At 42.4% G+C, this 24225-nt stretch overlaps 1 protein-coding gene across 1 annotated transcript in view; it reads right to left on the bottom strand.

Annotated features, from left to right (window-relative positions):
• The window catches only part of Piezo (piezo type mechanosensitive ion channel component), a 1050432-nt gene that overhangs the window by 3891 nt on the left and 1022316 nt on the right, over positions 1 to 24225 (bottom strand). Inside the window, exon 51 of the mRNA XM_080275143.1 lies at positions 21694 to 21814. Coding sequence (XP_080131269.1) covers positions 21694 to 21814 — 121 coding nt within the window. The remainder of the gene's footprint in view (positions 1 to 21693; positions 21815 to 24225) is intronic.

Below are 24225 nucleotides of genomic sequence, written 5' to 3'. Positions count from 1 at the left end.
ATCAACCATATCACCTTGTTTATATACTTGTCATGACATGGTTCTACTACCTTCCTCCTTTTTCTTCCATCCTGTTTGTGTACCACTTTCGTACCTGCAATCCTATTACTTTGTAAAAAAAATTTCTTCTTCTCCTCTTCTGATCTTCCCTCATTTTTTGTTTTTGCTTCCTCCCTTTTCTCTTTCAGTAATTCCAGTTCCTCTTGTGTTAGGCATCTTTTTATCCATACATTTTTGAACTCCTCTTTTTCCTTAAGATTCTTTGCATTTTTTAGTATCTCTTCCACAGTGTTTACACTCTGGAAAGTCACCTTTAGAGGTCTTGTCTTGCTTTTCTTGTATTTCCCTAACCTTTTGTGTTCCTCTATGTCTTTACTACAGATATCCTCTGATACTTCTTTCAGTAAGCTCATTACATTTGCCATCTCCTTTTTGTCTCTTGTGATCTTGTTTTTAACTTCATCCTCTTCTATACCAGTGATTACTATTGATTTGTTTATCTCTACTGAATCTCTGACTAACTTTGGATTGTTTTGGATTATTCTTTTCACCTCCTTTTTAATGCATTTTTCCTCCACCCTTGTTTCTAAGTCTTTCTTTACTTTCACCATTTCAGCATACGTGGTTTCTACATCATTTTTGTAGCTTTGCACAGCTTCATTTACTTGTGTTATCTTCTCCTCAATATCACTGCTCTGGTCAATAAGACTGCTAACTTGCCTAATTGTCTCTGTGTCATTTTTGAACTCTTCCATAAGACTCTCGTGATTGACTACTGTACTTGCCATTTCACTCATTTTCTTCCCAAGTGTACTCAATTCCACGGTTAGTTCACTGATGGTTGTGTCTTTCTTATTGGCCTCCCTTCCTAGTTTTTCTATTTCTTCCTTTTGCAAGTGCATCTGCTTCTTTATTTCATCAATTTCATTTTTGAAAGCCATTTCTAGTTTGTTTACACGTTCAACCAGTCTATTGTGGGTCTCTACTTCAACCAGTTCTTGGTAGAAATCATCATTTTGCTTTTTACCTTTATCCCTTTTCTTTTCCAAATTTGTTTTACTGAAGTATGTATCCATTTTGCAATACTTAAAGTGCAAAGCATATACTTACAATCTCTGTCTTGTTGTAGTCTAAACAAACCTCAGAGATGACTCAGCGTATTCTTTCGTCTTGGTTCTATTTCCTCTTTTTACAAGTCTTGTTGAAACTTTTTTTTTTTTTCCTTTCTATAATGAACAATCATTTAGTCTAACCTGGTACTGAGCTTGACTCATACAAAGATACTATTTAGGTAATGCCACTGGCCGTGATGATTTGGTACGGAGCACCGGTGTCACACGTCCGCCTAGATTGAATCCCTGTGTGTGTGTGTGTGTGTGTGTGTGTGTGTGTGTGTGTGTGTGTGTGTGTGTGTGTGTGTGCATGCGTGCATGCATATATTTACCTATTTGTAGTATACAGGAACTGAGCTAAGCTCATGTTGTCCTGTCTCCATATCTACATTTATTTAATCTAGTTTTAAACATATGAATGTTTTTTGCCTGCACCACCTCTTCGTCTAAGTCATTCCAAATACCTATGCTTCTATTAGGGAAACTGAAACTTTTAAGATCACTAATGGCCGTAGTCTTAAACTGTGGGCAGGCGTTCACCTTTTCCTATCCGAATCTTTTGGTAATCTTAACGCATGAAAGGAAGAGCGTTCCCCTGCAAATGGGAGAGGATTACCACAGCGTAGTACTGGAATCCGCGGGGAGTCTCATAACACCCCTTTGCATCCCCCTTCATCATATTATAGCAGCCTTGTGCAGCAAAAACTACGGAGAATTTAAAGAACCCAATGGTGTGTGAGATGGGTTTCAATTTAATGACAAAAACATTGTGTAGAGAAAAAATTTGTGTTTAACATTTTTATCGTTTTAAAAGACTTCACCACTTCTCTGGAGATGGTTAATTCACTACGAGGTGAAAACAACAATGAGGTACTGTATCCACTTCTTATTTTTCACTATTTCTACCAAGCTGTTTATCTAGTATCATGCACGATACTTCTGTAATTACTGTAGTTTGATTTGTTCATGAAATAATTCCTACTGTAAAGAATGGCCGAGTACCACCTAAACTAACAAATCATGCACAGCCAGTTAGTTTGAATTTCGAAGGCTCATGTTTGCATTTGGTAAACTTTTATAAGTCTGAACTATTTTGTTTTGGCTTGGCAATATATTTTTCTGGTGAATTTTGGTGTTATCTGCATAAATGTGACCTCTATTTTTGGTGCTCATCAACAGTTTTCAAATTAATCTCTGCTCCCAAATGTCTTTGGGGACTGGTGGGATTCCAAGGTTCTGTGGGGGAAAAATGGCAAAAACAAGAATTTGGGGCAGAAATGTAGTCAAAATCGGTATGACCAGCCAAGGCGTATTCACAGGATTACTGTATTACTGACCGCAGGAACCCGTTTGAAGCTAAGTCTGACACTGAATTTTTCCTATGGTACAAGTTCTCCAAAGCCTGTATGCATACTCTTATACAGGGTATTCAAGAACAAATGCCAGTATTTAATAATAAAAGAAGTAAAAATTACTATCATTAAGAGATTATATTGTATGCAAATCTCAGAAAAGGTCAAATGCTTTTTTTTCTATTTTAAGATTGTAAATTGTAAAACAAATCAGCGTTACCAACTGTCTGCCGCGCCAGCCCACACGAAGGGGTACGCTCTCACGCTTTCAAGATTACCACTCACATTGAAGGTGTGAGTTTCCACCTCGAGCAGGGTGCGGGGAGGGTAACCCTGCCCTCAGTTTCAAGACTACGGGCATAAGACATCTACTTTTCCTTAACCTGAAGTCATGACCTCTTCTTCTTCCATCATCCAACAAAAAAAGATCCACTCTATTCACCCTTTCCAGTTCTCTTACATTTCTAAACATCGTGATCAAGTCACCTCTTTCCCTTCTCACACACAGTGTTGGTAACTTCACTTTTTCCAATCTCTCCTCATAGGTCAGTTCCCTTAACCCTACAATCCCGCCGTCGGTATGGTGCCGACAGTACAAAACGTCTCAAGTAATCCCAGCGACGTAATGGTGCCGACAGCAAAATTCGCGTATTGTAGCTCGTCTCTGACTGCTTCAACCTAGCTAATTTTTTGCTAAAGAGTAGCTTAATGAATTGGCAACACTGTTCACAAGCACTTGTAGCAATGAGTTTGGTTCTGCGTGGCTGGGTAACATCAGTGTGCCACTGTCCGTCACAGTGTCAGAATGTTGCGGAAGTCATGTCATTTTTCCGCCTCCCAGGGCTGAAGGAGGCGGTTGAAACTGTCACATGGACCCTCTGTCCCATCATTTAGTGATTCTATAGAAGAGGAAGACCTGGATGACTCTTCTGGGGAGGAATATAAGCCAATGGAGAAGGATATTGAGAATGGGGATTCCCCCATTCTCCTCCACCGTTCTCTCTCATCCCGCCCAGCTGGGTGAGAAAACGTAGCTCACGGCTTGGGAAACTGGGCTAGAAGCACGATGGATGGCCATCCTGCACTTATTTCTCCTATAAGGAGTACTTTTTTTTTGCTTTTCCATGATTTAGATGTCTTTTTGGATTGTTTTATGCAATAAAATTTTTTTCTGTTTTTGGTCTGGGATTGGGTGGGTATAAAATTGCAGAAATGCCTGGTATGGTATGGGTTAAGCATGGTATCACCCTTGCTGCCATCCATTGAACCCTCTCCAGTTTATCATTATACTTCTTCAAATGAGGTGACCATACCATAGCCGCATACTCCAGTCTTGGTCTTATCATAATCACTATCAACTCCTTCAGCATTTCCTCGCCCATATAATTAAAAGCCACTCTCATGCTGGTCAATAAGCCATAAAAGCCTCCAATGATTCTGTCTATATGCTTTTCTGGTGACAAGTCATCCTGAATAATCACTCTCAAGTCCTTCTTATCTTTTCTTTTACTAATTATCTCATTGCCCATTTTACATGTCCAGTGCAGTCTTTTTTACTCATTTCCATTTCTAATACATGACACTTCTTGGCACTGAAATCCATTTTCCAAGTTTGGCTCCAGCTGTGGAGTTTGTCCAAGTCCGCTTGCAGTTTTTTACAACTATCAATACATTTAATGTTTCATAATTTTAGCAGTATCTGCAAACATACTCATGTAACTATTCAAACCTTTTGGCGAAATACTTATATATATCAGAAAGATTACTGAGGCTAAGAGAGAGCCCTGGGGTACTCCAGTAGTCACATTTCTCCATTGTAAAACCTTGTCTCTTAAAACTGTTCTCGTCTGCCTTCCTATCAGATAATCTCCCATCCACTTTAATAGTTTCTCATGCACCCCTCCAAACGTCTTCTACTTCCACAGCAGTCTCTTATAGGGCACCCTGTCAAATGCTTCCTTGAGATAAAGACAGACACAATCTGCCCATCCCTGTCTCTCATGTATGACATCTATTACCCTACTGTAGAAACTTAATAGGTTAGTAGCACATGATCTTCCTTCCCCCCAAAAAAATTGTCAAGGTGTTATCACTTCATCTGTTTCTAAATACTTTATCCATCTTTTTCTAATAATTTTCTCAGATTTGACAAATAACACTAGTAAATGATACAGGTCTATAAACGAGTGGATCTTCCCTACCTTCTCCCTTGAAGACTGGCACAACAATTGCTCTTTTCCAGTCTTTAGGTAACTGTCCATTTTCCAGAGCTCTTAATGATGACATAAATAGACCAAACTAATTGGTAAGCAAATTCTTTCAGGATCCATCCAGCCACACCATCTGATCCCATTGCTTTCCTCACATCCAAGTCCCTAATCAATTGTAACACCTCAATCATGTCAACTGCAATTTCTTGCATTCCCATCATCCTGGGTTCCATTTCAGGTTCCCCAAATTCCTCTTCCTACACATAAGCTGACTGCAGCTTGTTGTTCATTATTTCGCACAATTCTTCTTCTCTTTTGTAAGTTTCATCTCCATCCCTCAATTGTATTATACTGTCCTTAACTTTCATTCTACCATTTACAAACCTATAAAGTAGTTTTGGCTCTTTTTTTACATTTAGTTACAATATCTTTTTCATATTTCCTTTCTTCCAAACTTCGCACTGTTATATATTCATTTCTTACCTGTTTGTACTCCTCCCAAGCCCTTTCACTATACCTTCTTCTCACTTTAGGCCATGCTCTTTTTCTTGCCTCAAGTGCCATTCTGCATCTGTTGTTAAATCATGCTTTCTTCCTTTCCACTGCTGTGGAAAATTTTGGGACATATTTACTAACTCCTGTATTATATACTTCTATCAAAAACTTGTATTTTTCATCAGCATTTGTGATCACCCTGGGGGTAGGGGGGTTTCAAGAAAACTCCCCCAATATCCCTGCTTGTCGTATGAGGCGTCTAAAAGAGTTGGTGGTGGGTTAGTGCCCCACCCCGTAAAAAGAACTACAGTAACTAAACAGGCGAACACAGCGCCTCGGACCAGGACGGACCATATATTGATGGACAGAGGACATTCTAAGGACGGGAACGTGGAATGTGAAAGGAGTGAATGATGAAGTGAAAGAGAGAGAGATTGTTCAGGTGCTAGAGGATGCAAGTGTGGATGTATGTGGATTGACTGAAACAAAATGGAAAGGTAAAAGGGTGAGAGAATGGGAGTATTGTTTAGGAATATATGTGGGAATTAATGAGAATGATAGGGCAATAGAGGGAGTATGTCTGATGATAAGCAAGAAGTGGAAGGAGAATATACGAGAGTATGGAACATTGGGTGCAAAGATTGTATGGGTGAGGATGAAAGTAAGTATACAAGCTTGGGCAATTGTATGTGCGTATGCGCTGACAGAGGACCAAATGGCAAGAGTGAATGATCAGTTTTGGGTGAGTGTAGAAGCATGTATGGATAAGTCTGAGGGGAACGAGAGAGTGTTTTTGAATGAAGACATGAATGGCAATGTTGGGAATGTATGAGTGGATGGACTGGTTGGTTACTGAGGTGTGCCAGTTGAAGCAGATGGGAATGGTAGTGCTTTGGTGGACATCTGTGCTAGTAAGGGGTTGGCAATAGCCAACACCTTCTTCCGGTATAAGATGATCTGCAGGTATACATGGAGAATCATGAGGAGGATGGATGGTGAACATGTTGAATGAAAGGCAATGATAGATTACATGTGTGTGGATGAGCGAATGAGAAGACAAGTGTTGGATGCAAGAGTGTGGAGAGGGTGGGGGAATGGAATCTTGGACCATCACTTAGAGATGACCAAGGTATGACTGCAAAGAAAATGGGTAAAGAGATGAAGGGAACACAGGAGGAAATAGCTCCTGTGAAAAGAATGGAGAAGTTGCAAGACAGTGAGAAAATGGCAGAGTATAAGAGCTCAGGGGAAGAAACATTGGGAAGGTATGAGTTAGAGCTGATGGTAGGGGTGGAAGAAGTATGCAAGATATTCACAGAAGAGATAGGCACAGTGTGCGAGTTGGTTTGTGGAGTAAGGAGGAGATGCAGGGGTGTGCAAGGGACAGCATGGTGGAATGATGAGGTGACATGAGCTGTGGAACAAAAGAAGAAGGCATATAGTGACTGGCTAGCAAAGTATAGGTAGGGTAGAAGATGAGAGAGAGAATAGAGAGGTATATGTGAGCAGGAGAAGGGAGGTGGAGAGATTGGTGACGGAGAGTAAGAAGAGAGTGGATGAAGAGTTTGGGAGGAATCTGAGTGTGAAATAGAGGGAGAGTAAGAAATTGTTTTGGAAGGGGGTAAAGAAAGACAGTGTGAAAGGGGAAATAGCAGGGGAGTGAAAGATGGGAATAATACAGTAGATTGTTGGTGGAGAAGAGAGAGAAAATTAAGAGATGGAAGGAGCACTTTGAGGATTTGTTGAATGTAGAGAGTGAGAGCAGTGCAAGTATAAGTGGATGGGGAATGGTCAGGAGAAGAAGAGATGAGAGGAGGGAGGAAGAGATCATTAGGGCAAAAGTAGTTGAAGCAATGAAGAAGATCAAGATGGGAAAGGCCCCAGGAATTGATGATGCGTGTGGTGAAATGCTGAAGTATGGGGGTGACATTTTGTGAAGTGGATATGGAAGTTGTGTAGATTGGCTTGGGCAGAGGTAAGGGTTCCAGAGGACTGGAAATAAGGTATAATTGTTCCTTCATACAAAGGAAAAGAAGAAAGAGAAGTATGTTGTAACCACAAGGGTATTTGCTTTCTTAGTGTGACTGGAAATATATAAGGTAGAATACTTATTGTGTTAGGGTTAGGCATATAACAGAGGAGTTAGTTGGAGAAGAACAAGGATGATTTAGGAAGGGAAAAGGGTGTGTAGATCAGATATTTGTTCTATGATGTTTAGTGGAGAAGTATCTAGAGAAGGGAAAGAAAGTGTATGCTGCTTTCATGGACTTGGAGAAAGCATATGACAGAGTAGATAGGCAAGGTATGTGGAAGGTATTAAGAATATATGGAGTGGATGGGAAATTACTGAGTGCTGTGAAGAGTATGTACAAGGAAGCTAGGGCTATGGTGTAAGTGGATGGTGAGCTGAGTGAGTTGTTTGATCTAAATGTGGGACTAAAACAGGGATGTATGATGTCTCCATGGATGTTTAATATATTCATGGATGGGGTTGTCATGGAGATGCAAGGTAGGGCAGTGGATGTGGGGGTGGCTCTAATGAATGAAGGTGAGATTTGGAAGATTCCAGTGTTGCTGTTTGCTGATGATACAGTATTGTTGAGTGAAGATGAATGAGAGTTGCAAGGTTTGGTGAATGGAGAAGAGGAATCTGAAAGTGAATGTAAACAAGAGTAAAATTATGGTGTTTGAGAGGAATGAAGTCACAGAGTTTGCAGTGAGCTTGGATGGTGAGGATATGGAGAATGTGAGTGCATTCAAGTACTTGGGTAGTGTGATGAGTAAGGATGGAAGTTTGGGGGATGAAGTGCTTGAAAGGGTACAGCAGGGAAGGAAGGTTGTTTGTTCACTGAAAGTGGTGATGAGAAATAGGGAGGTGAGTATGGAAGTTAAGAAGTCACTACATTTTTTTTTTTTTTTTTTTTAATGCGAGGAAGAAGGAACCAAAGGCCATGAGCCCGCAGTAACAGTTCCCTCCAAGAGAAAAACAAAATACAATAGAGAGCCAAATTCAAGATCCGATCATTTTGAGATGCCTGGACACACTGCGTTTGAAAGACTGGAGATCATAGGCAGCAGGAAATACAGACAGAGGGAGACAGTTCCAGAGCTGACCTGTTGCATAAATGAAAGACTGGGAGTAACGGTTAACTCTTGCATTAGAGAGTTGGACAGAAAAGGGATGAGAGTTTGCTGCCAGACGGTTGCTACGCGCCCGTCGTAGAGGTGGAGGAATGCAAGCAGACAGTTCAGAGGAGCAGTGACCATTAAAGTAGTGATAGAAAAGAGATAAAGATGCAACAGTGCGGCAAAGAGACAGAGGTTGAAGGAAGTCAGTAAGAGGAGGAGAGTTAATGAGACGAAAAGCCTTTGACTCCACCCTATTGAGAAGAGCTGTATGTGGGGAGCCTCCCCACACATGAGAGTTGTGCTCCACACAGGGGCGGATAAAACCCGTGTAGAGTCAACAATTGTGCACGGGTAAAGAAAGAGCGGAGTCGGCTTAGCACACCCAATCTCTTGGAAGCAGATTTTACAAGAGATGTAATATGATCTTTCCAAGATAAGTCCCGAGTAAATGAAACCCCAACCATGTTCAAGGATGATGCAGGATTAAGCTGAATATTAAACATTAGTGGGTATACCTGTGGAAGATTTTGTCGGGTTGATAGGTGTAAGAACTGAGTCTTAGATGCATTAAAAACAACCATATTATTTTTACCCCAGTCAGAGATACGAGCCAAGTCAGACATTAGGTGTGCCATAGCCTACCCTACCCTGATGTATGGAAACGAGGTGTGGACCTTGCTAGAGGGGAAAAAGTCAAGAGTGACAGCAGTGGAAATGAGTTATTTGAGAGGAGCATGTGGAGTGACATGGAGGGACAGGTTGACGAATAAAGAAGTGAAAGAATGTTGTGGGGTGGATGTGGATATGACTGGGAAAATTAGGAGATAGACACTGAGGTGGTTTGGACATGTGGAGAGAATGGAGAATGACTGACTGACTAAGAGGGTGTGTGTACTGTATGTGAAGTGGAGGGAGGGAGAGGGAGGGGAAACTGAGGATGAGGTGGAGGGATGGAGTTGAGAGGTATATAAGGGAGGGGGGAATGAGTTGGGGCGAGGGCAGTCAAATGGTAGGTGACAGAGTGACTTGGAGGCATTTTGTCTGTGGCCACCCTTTGTAGGATTAGGGTGTTGAGCTACAGATAGATAGATAGATAGACAGACAGACAGATAGATTTGTGATCCCATTCATTTTACTCCAGTCTACATTTTGGAAAAAGTTCCTCAGGGAAGAAAAGTCTGCCTTCCCATAATTGTACTGTATCTATTTGCTCTGTGTTTTTCATATTTTTCTCCTTCCCATACTCCCACCACTTCCATCTCAGTAACCAGACAATCACTTTTACCAAAGGGGCATTGGTAGGTTCTGTTCTTCACACTGTTTGGGTCCTTTGTGAATACCAAATCGAGCCTTGATGGTTTGTCATCTCTATTTCTTGTGTTTTCTTTAATTAATTGAATTAAGATATTTTCCATCACCAATTCCATCAATTTACATCCCCATGATTCCTCATTGTTCCCAGCATCCATACTTTCCCAATTAACTTCTTTACTGTTAAAATCTCCCATGATTATTATTCTATTTCTTCATTCAATCAACGTCATTAACTTTATAATGGATGCTCTTATTAACTGTTCATAATCATCTTTTGCCCATGCCCTAGTTTGGGGGGGGGGAGACAAAATATTATTACAGCTCTTTTTTCCTCCACTACTGTACAATCCTTTATTTCCATTCCTAACAGTTCAGCTGTGGTCTTTTGAATTTCTATATTTTTTGTTCTTAGGCCAGTAAGGGTTTGAATCATTACACCTCCCCCAAACTTGCTTTCTCTACCTTTCCTTCAAATATTATTGTTCCATCCTTTGTATCAACATCTCAGGGCAATTTAACCCCCACCAATCAAACAATTTCAGGTTTCTCTTCATTCACACAGTCTCCAATTTCCCCTTTCTTAGATAATACAGTAAACCATCTACATTACCTTACATGATACTTAGATTTACTGCCCCAGTTTTATCTTTACTCATTCTTCTCTTTTTCGTATTCACAACCATCCCCCTTGTTTCATTCACTTATACTTCCTCCCATACCACTTCCTTACTTTCATATCCATCACTCTCTAAAAATAAAATTTATGTTCTTCCTCTGTGGTCCATTAATTTTTTTCCTTAACTTGTTTCTTCAAAGATTTTAAAACTTCTCTTTCTTCTTCATTCAAATCTTCATCATCATCATCTGGACCTCTTTTCCCACCCTAGGGCACGGTGGGGAGTAGCAATGTCCAGACAGCCCAAATTTGCCCAATCCAATGGGCCATGCTTCCATTCACTCATCATTCAAGCCCCTGGAATCCTGGCTCTATTGGATACACCAAAAACATTCACCACGTTATGTAGCTTCACATAATCATATCTGATAGAGTCAATCCAGATGCTGCCATGTTAAAAGGGGTGTCAAAATCCCTGATCATGCACTTCTCCTCACAACATTCATCCAGCCAGCTCGATCTCCTGTCAGTTCCTTAGCCTCACCAACTTCCAAACCTCTCTTCCTCACACACTCATCCACCATATCTCTCCACCTTCTCCTTGGCCTACCTCGCCTCCTCCCTCCTTCAAATTCGCTCAGATATACCTTTTTCACCACTCTGTTGTTATCCATTCTCTCCACATGACCATACCATCTCAGTACAATCTCTATGATTCTGGTGTCCACCGAGTTCCTCACTCGACATCTTTCACGAATCACATTATTTCGTATCCTATCTACCCTCTGTACTCCACATACATTCCTCAACAGTCCAATCTCCACTGTTTTTACTCCTGACTTATTATTTTCATGCCACACCACAGACTCACATCCATATGTTAAAGTTGGCACTAACACTCGTTCCTGTAAGCCTCGTGCAGCTGCAACACTCAAGCCTCTGTTTCTTATCAAGGCCTTCATTGCACCAGCTACTTTTCTTCCTTGTGTCACTCTACTTTCCACTTCTTTTGCACATTTTCCTCTACTGTACCAAGGTATTTGAACTCTCTCACCATTTCCAGTCTCTCTCTACTCACTGCTACATTGCACTGGGAGTCACCTTCCCTCTCAATAACCATCACTTTACTCTTTTCTACATTTACTCTCAAGGCACAACACTCACACACATCAGCAAAACTCTGCACTAGCCTACCAAGTTCCTGTCCAGTACTTGCAAGCAGAACTGCATCATTAGCATACAACAAATTTGAGATGTTCCATCTATCACCAGTCATTACCAATGCCATCCCTCTCTCCATTACTCATATTTTTACTTCTCTCATCACCCCATCCAAATATATATTGAACAACCATGGGGACATCACACAACCTTGTCGCATGCCCACACCAATCATGAACCAATCACTTAGATGCCCATTAACCCTTACACATGCTTCACTACCATCATAAAAACTCTTGACGGCACCTAGCAGCTTACCCTCTACACCATACATGTGCAAAACTTTGCACAAACCTTCTCTGTCCACTTTGTCATGTGCCTTTTCCAGATCCATGAATGCCATAAACACCTTATGGTCCTTATCACAAGCCTTCTCTACTATCTGTCTCATTGCAAATATTTGGTCCACACATCCTCTGCCACTCCTAAAGCCACCCTGTGCATCACTCAGTAGGACTTCTGATATTTCTTTTATTTCTCTATAATAATTATTCCATATACCTTCCCTACCACACTCAATAAACTTATGCCACGATAATTCTTGCACTCACTTCGCTCACCTTTATTTTTGTACAGGGGTACAATCACAGCCATTTTCCATTCTGTAGGCACAGTTTCACTCATCCATGCCTTCTTATGTATCTCAAACAAATGCTTCATGCCACTCTCTTCATTACATTTAAGCATCTCTGCATACACCCCATCAACCCCAGCTGCTTTCCCATTTTTCAGCCTCTTCACAGCACTCTTCACCTGTGCGAGTGTCACGTCTCAATCTTGTTATAATATTTTCCATTCCTGCCTCTTTACTTAGTTTCTAGGTCACTTTAAGTACAGTATGTCATTTACCACACTTTCTGATGACATCTTAACTCTCATTGGTTTTGGTTCCCCTTTCTTATACAGCCCTATTCTCCTTACTTCCTCAATTTCTTTTTCCCACCTGCTTCCTTCAGGATCGATCTTGCCCAACATTTTTCTCACTTGATTCAAGTCTTTCTCGAATCTCACAGATCTAACCTTTTCTTCCTCCTCGCTGTTTCCAAATATTACCACACATCTGTATCTTTCTACAGTTTCTCTCACTATTTTCTCTTCCCTCTTCAATACTGTATTTTCACTAACGGTATATTTTCTTCCATTTTTTTCTTGTTCATTTCCCTTTCTTCCTTAAGCTGACCACTTCATTCTGTTCTTCCTCCACATGTGCCCACTTTGCCTTTGCTCTTCTAATACATTACTCACATTCTCTGTTTTGTTACTACTTTCTTCTACTTTTCTCCTTAATTCAATATTTACTCGTTTTAAATTCTCAATCTCCTGGTTTGCCTTTTCAATGGCCAGTATCAGACTCTGTATAGTGTTTTCGGTTATTTCAGGCTTTTTTCTCGATACTCAATCCTCCAATTTCTTTTCTAGTTCAATAATTCTCACAATCAACATTTTAATTAAATCCATCACACTTGTTTCACTGTCAAATCCTGGGAACTCAGATCTCTCAATGTTTACACTGTCAGCCATGTTTGATGGTTGTATAGGTATACCCTGGTTTAACTATCTAACTGGTTAGGTAAAACCCCATCATTAGGCGGGGTATCGTATATTGGGGTACTTTTACCATGTACAGTATTTCAATGTGGACTGTTTACCAGCCTTGGGTTTCTCTCCTGAGCCAAGTCCAAAACCCACCCAGATGAGCCCAAAAACAGGTTTAAAGGCAATCTAAATGGCCTAACAGCTGTTAAGGAAGCTAATCCAAGCCTAACACCTGTCAATAATGCACTAAAAGCAACAAATAAAGCTTGAAAATCATAAGGAATAGGTTAGAAAACATCAAACACCTCTCATCATTTACTTCTTTAAGCCCATGTCTGCGCCTAGTCATCATCCTTGCCACCCCCGAAGCTAGGGGACATGTGGTGCTCCCCAACACTCAATCCTCCTCCTCAAAGCCCTCAAACCCAATCTCCGAGGGAAGGTCAGAGAGGGGTGGCGATGGAGTGCAATGCGATGACTCAGGCGGAGGCAATGGAGTGCGATGTGATGATTCTGGTGGAGATGATGGGGTGTGATGCGCTGGATCATGCGGTGGCGATGAGGTGCAATGCGATGGCTCTGGGGATGACGACGGAGTGCGATGCGATGATAGAGGAGGTGGTGAGGGAGACTGCTGCAATGAATGATGAGGCAGCAATGGAGTCTGTTGCGATGGCTCTCATCGTGGCAAGGAAGACAATGGCCAAGGTGGTGTGGGAGATGGAGGCCGGGATGAGGAAGGCAGTGATGGAGTGGCAGAGTGCCTTAGTGGAGACACAGGTGACATGGGAGATGGATATCGGCTGGAGGTCATGTCCAGCACAACGGGCTGAGCACGTCCTCAATGGGAGGTGCCCGTTGGTGTTTCTCTGCTGGTTGAAGGTTGGGGAGATGCTCTGCTCGTTGAAGGCTGGGGAGATGCTCTGCTCGTTGAGGACGAGGGAGATTCTTTCTGAGTCACTCGCGTGGTGGGGGCCTGGTTGAAGAAGGCTGTGAAGGTACTCTGCCTGGCCGCCCTCTTCTTCTCCTCCAGCATCATCCTGTAAACTTTCATCCTCTCCTCGAGCTGATTAGCTGTGTCCCTGCTTCATCCTGGGATGGGGTCGTGTGTCCACATTAGGTCAATCATCTCGTCCAGCTTCATTATCATCTCCTTCAGGATTTTGATGTTGAGAGCTCGGACCTCAGGCACAACCTCCTCCTCTGCCTTCTGATGCGCGTGCTGGATCTCCATATTGAGGAGCTCCTCGTTGCTGAGCTCCTCCCTGTGGCTCCTGAGAACCTCCTCCACATCATCCTTGTCAGCCTCCCCAAAGCCCACCTTGTGCGACAATTCGACAATGTCCTGCCACATACACTCGATAGACAGAGCTTGCATGCCCTCGGGGAAGACAGTGAAGGGGTGGACACACACTGGGCACAGCTTCTGCCACACACTGTTCATCGTTGCCTGGCTAACCTCATCCCGTGAAGCAGTTATATTCTCAAGGGCATGGCGTATGTTATACCCCTTCCAAAACTGCTGCAATGTTTTGCCTGTCATCACTGTCGTAGGCCCCTACCAACTGCTTCATCGTGCGGTGGAGGCAGTAGGCCTTAAAGGCTGCGATCATCCCTTGGTCCATCGGCTGCAACAAGGACATGGTGTAGGGGAGCAGAAACACCACCTCAATATTGCTGGCCCATTCCTTCATCGCGGGAGGGTGGCTAGGCGCGTTATCCACCACCACAAGAAATCTGTTTGCCAAATTTTCATGTGACGCATACCTCTTCAGCACAGGAGAAAGGTACGTGTGGATATATGACAAGCAGATATCTGAAGTCAGCCAAGCCTTCTTGTTCAACTTTCAGACAACCCCAAGGTTCTCCTTAATACATCCCACCAGAGCCCTGGGGTTCTCGGAGTGGTAGGCTAAAAGCTGCTTCAACTTGAGGTTGCCCTTGGTGTTGCCCCCCAGCAGCAGTGTCAGCCGGTCCTTCGAGGCCTTGAATCCTGGTGTAGACCTTTCCTCTGTTGTAAGATATGTCTTGGAGGACATTCTCTTCCAAAAGAGCCCAGTCTCATCAAAATTCAAGACCTGCTTCGAAATATAGCCACCCTCCACGATGATGCGTTTCAGCTCATCAGAAAACGCTGCCGCTGCCACCGTATCTGCACTCGCCGCCTCACTGTATATCTTCATGTGGTGGAGATTTGTCCGCCTCTTGAACCGGGTCAAACCACCCATGGCTCGCCTTAAAGGTCTCGCTTTCATCAAGATCATGGCTGACCTTTAATTCGTCCCATAGCAAGAGAGCTTTAGTGCATATTATTGCCTGACTCATGGGTGCCTTGTGCTGGTTCTGATCTTCCACCCACGTGCCGAGCATCCGCTCCAGCTCCTCCATCGCACACTCTCACAGGCGGGTGATACAGGAGGCGGATAAGGTTGAGCATCCTTAATGGCCTCCTTCTTCTTTATAAAGGTGGAGACAGTCAACTGGGCCAGGTGGAGAGCCGAGGTGATAGCATGCGCACCTTCGCATTTTGTCGTGAGGCTTAAGGATTTCCAATTTCACCTCCAGTGACACAGTCTTACGCACACGTTTCGCGGAAACATCACCAGCACCACCACTAGCAGGCCGCATATCACCACAACTAGGGCCTCCACTAGCACCACCACTAGCCCCACCAAGTGCAGCACCCTAACCAGACATTATCACACTTGTTTGGGCCCAAAATCACTTGTTTGGGCCCAAAATCACACAATATTGCACTCCACACATGATTAGTATCACTGCTCTACTCACAACACTGCTTGAACACAGTTACGATGAACTACAATTGCAACTTGCATAACGCTGGTGGTGCAACACGATACGTAGTGGGCAAGCGTAAGGGAGAACCTCACTCTGAGATGGCTGGTGAGAGAAGAGCGATATGGGTGAGCGTGGGGTAAGTGATGGCTATGGGACCTGCGCGAGTGTTTCTGCACATCCTGGGAGGCAGGCGGGTTCAGCTGGCTGCGGGAACACACGCAATTCAAAATTTCAGCCCGTCGTCTGTGAGACCGACATTGGAGGGCCCATTGTTAAACCGGGGCTCACCCACCAGGTATTGGGGCTTGGTGGTATTTGTACCTCCATCGCTAAGCCAGGGTATTGCATCTATGGGTATCGTATATCGGGGTATTACTGTACTAACAGCTGTTGCCGAGACCCCTATGAACATTCCTGTATACACAATGAAAGAAAAGCATGCAGGAGCCAAACACTAATAGCCTGCCAGAATATGCTGTTGGACAAGTCCAAGATTTAGGCCATATCTTGATACCCTGAAGGTTTCATGTTGATAGCCCATGCCATTCATGAGATATAATGGTGTTAAAGGCAGGCGATAAAAACTAGTTCACCAAGTTCACCATCGGCAGCCATTTTGGTGATCTTGACCTTGACCCTGAGTGTCCATTTTTTAACTCAGTCAAGATTTTAGACATATCTTGATACCCTGGAGGTTTCATGTTGATAGCTCAGGCCATTCATGAGATATAATGGGAACACACACACACACACACACACACACACACACACACACACACACACACACACACACACACACACACACACACACACACACACACACACACACACACACACACAAAGGAAAGCAAAAACTTTATCACTCTGCCTTCTAAAGGTGGGTGATAAATATTTACTGACAATGGCTCTTTATATTTTTGACAGACAATATAAACAGGTAATACTTTAAAATTTAAAGAATACTTCAGGAGACAGGACAAATATAACTCCTGAAAACTACTTAAGGTCTGTAGAGGTGGTTGAGACATGACCAATTGCTCTGACTCTGTGGGGGGGGGGGAGCATGCATGCTGTGCTTAACTACACAATGATGAATGTGAAGCATGTTTAATTTGAAGTTATCACACTTTGAAGTAGCACTCTGCCTTCACAGATCCTGGACAATAAGAAAAGACTGCACATGATGGTAAACTAAGTTAGTGGAGTACCGTGCAGCGATCCCTTGGCTATACTGTAGCGCACTTAGTTAAAGTGGTTTTTGTTATCACTTTCAGATGAAAATTTGCCCTCCTGCTGGCTGATATAGCACATTTTTCAGCTCACAAACATCATTATCACATGCCTGAGCTCGATTCTGACAAAAATGATGGTGCAGTGTCTGTAGTTTCTGGTGGCTCTGAGGGATTCAAAGATTAGGTCCTACTCAAGGAGTTAATCCCAGGTGGTGGAGACCATTGATTCTCCTTCCCCTAGCCTCAGAACTCCGTACAGTACCTCAAACCCAATTTATTTCTCTCTGTGGTACAAGTTTCTTCCTTATTGTGCCCTTTTTATCACTTTCTATTAACCTAACCATGCTTATGTATGTTTCTGATACTAACCATACCAGTACATATAAACTGTATTTGGTGGGACTAAACTCTCATACAAGGGAAAATTTGGGCTTGCACTTGGGATGACTGGTAACAATTAGGATAAACTCCACAGGTCCTGTGCTATTGCTATCATGTAATTCTGTTATCACACACCATGTTCGGTACTACATATGTTAACCGGGGGATTACTGTATTATAGGCTAATGTGTAAACATGCTGAAGCTTGTATAGATATTGCATTGTGTTAGAGTGTAATATATGTTGGATGTAATTGAATTTCAAAATTCACAAATGTGTGATTTCTGCATAACTATATCATATCTCCTGGATGCAATCAGAAGTCATAATGATAGAAATGTGTAGAAGGATTGTATGAAGACTCAAATATAAAATTAAAAACTAGCTCATGGGGGAACATAGCACATGCCTAAAACTATACCATGACAAGCCTCTACGGCAACAGGAAAACTTGATCAAAAGTGCTCAGACAGCACAATGCTGCTGCACCCAATCTTTGACCTTGCCCCATAACCCTGACCTATGATCTATCTACACCAAAATCAAATCACCTCTTCCCAACCAATACTCCAGTACAAGTTATGAGTCAAGCTTGGTCCCAACTGGATCAGGCATTCATGAGCTAACTTTGAACTTGACCTGTCTCCTTGACCTTTCCAATCTGCACCAAAATAAATAACTTCTCAGACCCACACACAGTGCATATGCCATTTTTTATTTAAATGAGAGGTTCAAGATAATTTATTGACTTACACAACATACACAAAGACTGATGGCCAACATGAAAGTGGCTCGTAATTATAAGGATATGGAAATGTTGAGAGAGAAATAAGTGTCTATGATAAGATCAAAATTAGAATGTGCAGAAGTAATGTGGTCACTACATTTAAAGAAATGTTAATAAACTAGAGAGGGTACAGAGAATGGCAACAAGGACGCTACCAAGCTTATGACAGCTGTGTTATGAAAAGAGGTTGGAGAAACTGAAGTTATCAACCTTAAGTGAGAGGAGAGAGGAGATCTGATTATGATATTCAAATGAGTTAGCGGTGAAGAAGGGCAGGTTGCTGGGTGGATGCATTGCTTTATGATAGGTGGAAGGAAGGAATATGCAAAATCTGATAACTTTGGCCTCCATATAAACTTGCTTGTCGTAAAAGGCGACTAAAAGGGTTGGCGGAGGGTTAGTGCCCCTCCCCGGAAAACAACTAACTAAAAAAACAAACAAGAAGCCTCGGACAAGGACTGACCAAACGATGACGACCCAGGACCGGACAAAGGACTTGGTAATGAGTACATGGAATGTAAGAGGAGCGAATGATGAGGTGAAGGAGAGAGAGATTGTCCAGGTGCTTGAGGGTGCGAAAGTGGATGTATGTGGAATAACTGAAACAAAATGGAGAGGAGAAAGTGTGAGAGAATGGGAGTATGGATGGGGTATATGTGCAGGAGTAGATGAGAATGAGAGGGCAAAGGAAGGAGTGTGTATAGTTGTGAGTAAAAGATGGAAGAAGAGCATAAGACAGTATGGATCAGTTGGGTCAAGGATTGTGTGGGTAAAGTTGAAAGTTGGAATACAAATGTGGGCGATTGTGTGTGTGTATGCGCCAACGCAAGATCGTGCTAGAAGAGTGAGAGAAGAGTTCTGGACAAATGTGGAAATGTGCATGGAAAAGTTTGGAAGGAATGAGAGAGTGTTTTTGATTGGTGATATGAATGGTAAAGTTGGGAATGTGAAGGTGGATGGAATAGTTGGTGAGTGGGGTGTGCCTGCCGAGATAGATGAGAATGGGAGTGCGTTAGTGGACATTTGTGCTGGGAGGGGTTGGTGATAGCCAATACCCTCTTCAGGCATAAAATGATCCACAGGTATACATGGCGAGTGATGAGAAGGGTGGGTGGTGAACTGAATGAAAGGAAGGCAATGATTGATTATGTGTGTGTGGATGAAAGGATGCGAAGATGTGTAAAGGATGCAAGAGTGTATAGAGGTTGGGGGGAGTGGACTTTCTGACCACTACTTGGTGGTGGCCAGAATTAGGATGCAAGTGAGATGGAGGAATAGAAGAAGGGAAAGACGAGAGGAAGGAGTAGTTGCAAGGAGAGTGGAAAGGTTACAAGAGGATGAGAAAAAGGCAGAGTATAAGAGAGAAGTGGAGGAACGATTGGGCAAATATGAATTGGAGCAGATGGGAGACGTGGAAGGTGTGTGTAAGTTATTTACAGAAGAAATATGTGCAGCATGTGATGTGGTGTGTGGAAGGAAGAGAAGGCGGAGGGGGTACAAGGAACAGCGTGGTGGACTGAAGAGGTGAAACAGGCTGTGGCACAAAAGAAGAAAGCATACAATGAATGGGTGAGAAATAGGGGCGTGGAAGAAGTTGAGAGGCGGAAGAGAGAGTTATATGTGGAAAGGAAGAGAGAAGTGAAAAGATTAGTAAGAGAGAGTAAGAAGAGAGTGGATGAGGAATTTGGAAGGAATTTGAGTGTAAAGTGGAGGGACTGTAAGAAAATGTTCTGGAGAGAAGTGAAAAGAGTAAGACAGGGTGGAAGTGAAGTTAGCAGGGGAGTGAAAGATAAAAATGGTAGATTACTAGTGGAGAAGGGAGAAAAAGTGAGCAGATGGAGAGAACACTTTAAGGAATTGTTGAACGTAGAGGATGGAAGTAATGCAAGTATAAGTGGCTGGGGAATGGCTGGGAGAAGGAGGGAGGTGAGAAGACAGGAAGAAATCAGTAGGATAGAAGTTGTGGAAGCAATGAAGAAAGTTAAATCGGGAAAGCCCCAGGAATTGATGGAGTGTGTGGTGAAATGCTGAAGCATGGGGGAGAGATAGTAGTAGAATGGATGTGGAAGATGTGCAGATTGGCCTGGGAGGAAGGTAGAGTCCCGGAGGATTGGAAGTCAGGTATAATTATTCCCTTGTACAAAGGAAAAGGGGAAAAAGAAGTGTGTGGTAATCATAGGGGCATTTGTCTTCTTAGTATAATAGGAAAAGTGTATGGTAGGATACTTATAGACAGAGTTAGAGAAAGAACAGAGAAATTAGTTGGAGAAGAACAGGGAGGCTTTAGGAAGGGAAGAGGTTGTGTAGATCAGATATTCATTCTTAGATCTTTAGTGGAAAAGTTTCTAGAGAAGGGAAGAAGTTGTATGCGGCTTTCATGGATTTGGAGAAAGCATATGACAGGGTGGATAGACAAGGATTGTGGAAAGTGTTAAGAATATATGGAGTAGATGGGAAGTTGTTGAATGCTGTGAAGAGTATGTACGATGGTGCGAAGGCTGCAGTGCGTGTGGATGGTGAACTAAGTGAATTTTTCTCTTTGAAAGTTGGTTTGAAACAAGGATGTGTCATGTCTCCATGGTTGTTCAATCTGTACATGGATGGGGTAATAAAAGAGGTACAAGGTAGGGTAGTGGATGTTGGAGTGGCCATGGTGAGAGAGGATAGAGTTTGGAAACTCCCTGTACTGTTGTTTGCAGATGATACTGTGTTGTTGAGTGAAGACGAAGGGGAGCTGCAAGGCTTGGTGGATGAGTTTGAGAGAGTGTGTAAGAAACGGAACCTAAAGGTGAATGTAGGGAAGAGTAAAGTGATGGTCTTTGAGAGAGGTGAAGTTAGTGAATGTACAGCAAGGTTAGATGGTGAGGAATTGGAAAATGTGAGTACGTTTAAGTATTTGGGTAGTGTGATGAGTAAGGATGGAGGTTTGGAGTGTGAAGTGCTTGAAAGGGTACAGCAGGGAAGAAAGGTTGCTGGTTCCTTGAAAGCAGTGATAAGAAACAGGGAAGTGAGCATGGAAGTGAAAAAGTTACTACATGACAGTATTGTGATACCAACTCTAACGTACGGAAGTGAAGCTTGGACATTGTTGGAAGGACACAAGTCAAGAGTGAGAGCAGTGGAAATGAGTTATTTAAGAGGAGCCTGTGGAGTCACGTGGAGAGACAGGCTGACGAATGAGGATATAAAGGAGCGTTGTGGTGTGGATGTGGATGTGATAGGAAGCGTTATGAGGAACACACTGAGGTGGTTTGGCCATGTGGAGAGGATGGAGGGCGAAAGACTGACGAAGAGAGTGTATGTGAGTGAGGTGGAGGGGGGAAGAGGGAGGGGGAGGCCGAGGATGAGATGGAGGGATGGGGTGGAGAGGTATATGAGAGAGGGGGGTGTGAGTTGGGAGCAGGGCAGTGAAATGGCGGGGGACAGGGCGACTTGGAGGCGATTTGTTTGTGGCCACCCCAAACGGGATTGAGGCGTCTGGCAATAGATAGATAGATAGATAAACTTGCCTGCAGGATGCGATCAACATTGGGAAGATCATCAAACATAATCTTGAGGGCAGACCCAGCAAAGTAACCACGCAGCATCTTGCCAGCCACCAGCACCATTGTTGAGTACATGCCCAAGATCCTGTACAGAAAGAGAACAAAACAAATACATTATGGGTGAAGTACTACTGTACGAAATATACAATATATTTTCATTCACATTAGTCAGTCATTACAGAATCAAAGAAATGCTCCACTGACAAAAAATGTCATACACAAACATAATGGTTAGTGATAACACTCTCTCAATAAAGCTAGAGCTAAGCAGAGGTGCTGAAACACCACAGTGCATGAAAACATAGAGTCAACAGAGTCAGCCCTATAAAATATAATGAAGGCTTCATCCAGCAGGCAATGCCAAAGTCACAACTGTCTCTAAAGTAAGAATCTGATCCATCCACCTGTCATGTGCCACCTCACAATTCTATCATGGCATCTATGGTATACAAAAACACATTCCTCTGTGTCTGACAAGCTTATGTTTAAAATTTAAATCATAAAAGTCAAGCCCTGAACATCTGATGATAAATCCTGAAGATGTGACAAAGACAGACTGTGTCTGGACTCTGCATCACTGCTGACTGCATATTGTAATATGGGATGCAGGGTGATCAACCTTAATAACATGTCATTAGAAATTCAACAGATGTTTGTCAGAAACTGGGAGGCTTCCTTTTCTCTTTGTGATTTGGATTTTAAGCATATGCCCATCAGTGTTTCATTATGTAAGTGATAGCAGATTGTGTTCCCCTTGATTTATGCTATTTCAGCTTTTCCAACCACCTATGCTCACTTTTCCTGATATTTTTTCCTGTATATATTCAGGGTCGATAATGTTTAAACAGACCTCAGAAAAATTTCCTGAATGCTTCGCAAGCAGTGGCAATTTTAGGAGGTGGCCCGGGGTGGCCACGGACACTCCTGAAATCTCATTGGCCACCCCTATGGCCACCCCAGATGTGACAGGTAGTTGGTCAAATCCATTAACACAATAAGGTGGGACGAACGTTGGTCATTTAACACCACTTTCTGCTTCATGATTATTAGCCAGTTCCTAATCCATACAGTTACTTGTTCACAAATACAGTGGTCACCGCTTAATATGTGGACCTCCAAATTTTATTGTTCTTGCAGTTGGCATTTCTGCCAATGATCTGACGGTTTTATTGTTATGGTGCGCGAGTTCCATAGAGGGAGATGTCACATGATGGTTCGATGATTTCATCACAGGTGCAATTTTTTGTTTACAAGTTTACATAACATTACTTTATTGTACTCACTTTGTTTGGAGTTAAGGTTTGTTTGGTTTATGTTATAATTGTCTCTTTACAGTTTTCATAATTTAATTTCTAGTTTTTCCAGCATGGCACACTTAGTTTAATGCTGTATTCTAAAATGTAAAACCAACAACCTGACCTTGAATACAAACATTACGATGGATTCTAACATGAGTTTTGACATTCATTTATGATTTATTTGTGCATAGGTTGAAGCAACTGCGATGAACTGAACATTTGTATTTACATATTTTGATCACCTGCCATTCATTAAGGTTAGCTATGCCATGGCCACCCCACACTAGTTCTGTGTGCAACACTAGTTCTGTGTGCAATCTTGGCTACCCCAGTCAAAATGTCCTGGACAGACCACTGTTTGCAGGAGACTTTTCCTCTGTTCGTGTCATCTCCCAGACCTTGCATTATTCTTCTTCTTTGGATTTCATACTACACTTGGCACCTAAAGCTGGTTTTACTTGAATAAACAAAAATGCCACATTACCCTTTCCAGTTTGAAAATTTCATCTTGTGTTATTTCGATTTCCAGTAGAATACTTTATTGAACTTGAGGAACATCATTTATGCATAATGAATAACTGTCTGATATACAGGAAACCATGTGGTTTTGTCACTCAAGTGTAAAGTCACCTGTACATAGCATTAATTGAGTGAATGGACGATAAACACTCCCACGTACCACAAAATGTGTTAATGTAAGGTTTGTGTAGTGTTTGAGAACTGATAGCCCCTCCACTTACTCATACATGGCTAATCTGTCAACCTGGCAGATTGCACACATAGAAACCACATAAGAGGGTTCTATAACCCATTACAGTAATGTGTTAACCAAGTCTCTGGCCAGGCTCCAACTTGCTAACTAAAAATAATCTATGACCTCAACTAGACTAGATATAGTTCCAAATAGCATAGCCTACTATACAGAAGTAAAGTAGCCATAAGACAGTGACAATAAAATGGCTTAAAGGGAAAAAAAAGGAGGGAAAAATCTTACCAAGATATTCTCCAACCTGCCAACTAAAAACCCTGTGATTCCAACTAGACTACAGGTAGTCATACTGCATAAAGGTAAAGCAGATATAAGACAGTGACATTAAAAAGGCTTAAAGTAATAAAAAAGTGGGAAATATCTAATTATGATAAATTCCAACTTGCCAATTAAAAACTCTCTCCTTCATTTCTTAACTAATTCACTTCC

Source organism: Coenobita brevimanus, chromosome 60 (genome assembly GCF_032717465.1).
Source record: "Coenobita brevimanus isolate Jiangsu-jjx chromosome 60, ASM3271746v2, whole genome shotgun sequence".
Lineage (NCBI taxonomy): Eukaryota > Metazoa > Arthropoda > Malacostraca > Decapoda > Coenobitidae > Coenobita > Coenobita brevimanus.
The sequence above is the reverse complement of the archived record's forward strand: the minus strand, read 5'-3'. Positions and strand labels throughout refer to the sequence as shown.